Source organism: Colius striatus, chromosome 1 (genome assembly GCF_028858725.1).
Source record: "Colius striatus isolate bColStr4 chromosome 1, bColStr4.1.hap1, whole genome shotgun sequence".
Taxonomy (NCBI): domain Eukaryota; kingdom Metazoa; phylum Chordata; class Aves; order Coliiformes; family Coliidae; genus Colius; species Colius striatus.
In genome coordinates this window covers 74462919-74465306 of record NC_084759.1, presented here as the reverse complement: position 1 = coordinate 74465306, position 2388 = coordinate 74462919, and the positions used below count along the sequence as shown (strand labels likewise).

Below are 2388 nucleotides of genomic sequence, written 5' to 3'. Positions count from 1 at the left end.
TTAGCAGGGGCGGCACCTGCTGCCACAGTAGCCGCTGGTAAGGCAGGAGAGGTCAAAGCCCCCGTAGGAGATGGGCACTCTCTGGCTGCTGAGGATGCTGCCGGCGGCAGTGGAGGTGGAGGTGCCCACAACGGTGTTCTGCGGGAAGGAGCTGAGGATGGGGCCGGACGGGGGCACCACCACAGGAGAGGGTTCAATGACGACGGTGGAGCTCTGGCACTGTAAGCAACAGGGCTCAGTGCAGCTGTTGGCCAGCGGGGTGGGGCCGCAGGGCTGGCACGGGCTACAGCAGGACATGTATATAGTCGTCTCACACTTCCTCAGGAAAAGAGGCACCCTCTCTCGAAGTAGTAAGTTTTCTTACATACTCAGTAAAATGCAAACCATCCCAGCTGATGCCCTGGGCTGTGTCCTGTTTTCTGGTTCTAATCTTAGGCCTAGGCAATATTTTAGCAATCCAACTTTGGAAGCAATGAAACATCCCGAACACTTTCATCTTCCAATGAATGTTTCTCTTTTGGAGTAAGCCTTTTCACTTTTTTTTCATTTTCCCATTCTAGGTTGAAATGTAGACAAGATCTCCTGGTTGAAGGGAGTGGTCAGGGGTAGGCCATCGCAGTGATGGCATCCGGTTTAAAAAAGACCTGTGGAAACATGATAACATTTGTGAGACAGATGCAGAAGAACACTAATTCCCTGTTTTGATTGTTTTTTTACCTGGCCTTTATCCTTCAGGATTGTGAATCACACTATTACATACTCCATGAAGCCTAGACTGCCACTAAAATTGACATCTATAATTTGTTCTTTCATATGTTTTAGTAACAGGTGTAATAACTTGTCATGTCGTTTCCTGTTTATTACCGAGATTACGTTTTAATCCTTGACTCACTCAGAAAGGCTCCTGGCAACTTGTAGCTTGCTGTTCTTCTTTTACAGCAGACATCAGTGAGATTGGTATTCACTGGTAGTATCAGAGACTTAGAGGATGATGGTTGCTATATTTCAAGTAACATTACTTGTCCAAGAGACTCTCCTTGACTGAGTTGCACAAAGTAAGCACCAGCCATGGTGTTTCCTTTGTTGGCTTGGCCATCAGTTTTTGCCTATAATCTCTCAACTTGTTCTTTGCTGCTCTTCTAAGACACTTATGTGCTGTCAATCTTTTTTTTTTTTTTTTTAATTAGAGGGAAATCCTTCCTTCCTTACCTGTCTCTTCTGAAGAGTTTCTGGTCATCTCTTGCACCCTGCAGTCATGCAATTCATTCCACCTTGTTTCATGACAGCAATTACATCATAGCTTTACTGGCTTTGTAGTGGCTTCCTGTGGCTTCTAGTTTTCCTTTGTTTGAAATTCTAGTATCTTTGAAAATAATTATTATAAAGACCAAAATAACTGAAATAGTGATAAGAAGTTCCTGTTGCAGAAGTGGTTGGATTTTTTTTATCAAGTAATTCAAAGTCTGGCAAGCTACCAACATTTTATTGTAGAGTCTGAAAGTCATTAGAACCTGGAGAAACAGGTTGGGTAGCAGCCCAAGACACAGACATCTTGGCATAGCTGGTTTACTTTGGAAACCTGCCATGTTTCTTCTGATATATTCAGCATAATCACACTCTTCTTCAAAACACTTTGATTGCAACAAATTATCTGTTTTTCCAGAATGAAAAATATTATGTTGAAAAACTCTAACAGGATGTCTCCTGTGTGATTTAGTCACCTTTCTGAAGTGTGTCTTGTTTCTCCAGTATTGCAAATAAGGCTTCATTAATACATACATCAGTACATAATTAGTGCTGTGAAGTGTATTAGTGAGGAACCCTTAGAAGTTCTCAATGTTTCAGGTAAATACTGAAATACATGTTGACTTCTTCAGTTTACTTGAAGAAAAAAAAATCTCTTGTCTTTATTTAGGGCTTTTTCTAAAGCTGAAATCTGTGAAAGATTAGCATTTCATGTAATATTATATTGTAATCATTTCATGTGATACGGTACTTCTATCCCCGCGCGGGTTTTGATACAAACTGTGCTCAATTTTCACATCACATATGCTTTGTGAGCAGTTTTCTGAGAGTGAGAGCACTCATTGTGGAACAAACTGTGAATGTAATTGACCAAAAGATAAAAGCTCATAATTTGCTGACAATAATATTCTTGGTTCCACTATTAAGTCTGAAGGCAGAGGAAAAGGAGATGAGTCCAACATGGATTCCTGTAGTCCATAGCTCATATCAGGATTCATAGTTTTCATGATTTTGTAAGATAACAAGATTGAAAGTCAAATAAAAGGGCAATAGGAACTCCTCATGCAGTTGCAGAATCAGAAGACAGCATATGACCTAAGAGGAGGAGGTGAATAGGTAATAAATTTTCCCTGGGGATGGGGT

At 41.0% G+C, this 2388-nt stretch overlaps 1 protein-coding gene across 1 annotated transcript; it reads right to left on the bottom strand.

Moving 5' to 3' along the window:
* LOC133625758 (feather keratin Cos1-1/Cos1-3/Cos2-1-like) lies at window positions 1-297 on the bottom strand. The gene has a single exon (XM_061999836.1). It carries the CDS (start codon window positions 295-297, stop codon window positions 1-3), a length of 297 nt encoding a protein of 98 aa, XP_061855820.1.
* Between the last annotated feature and the right edge of the window lie 2091 nt (window positions 298-2388).

Coding starts and splice junctions, on each gene's coding strand:
- LOC133625758 (XM_061999836.1), bottom strand. CDS start 297: ATGTCCTGCTGTAGCCCGTGCCAGCCCTGCGGCCCCACCCCGCTGGCC.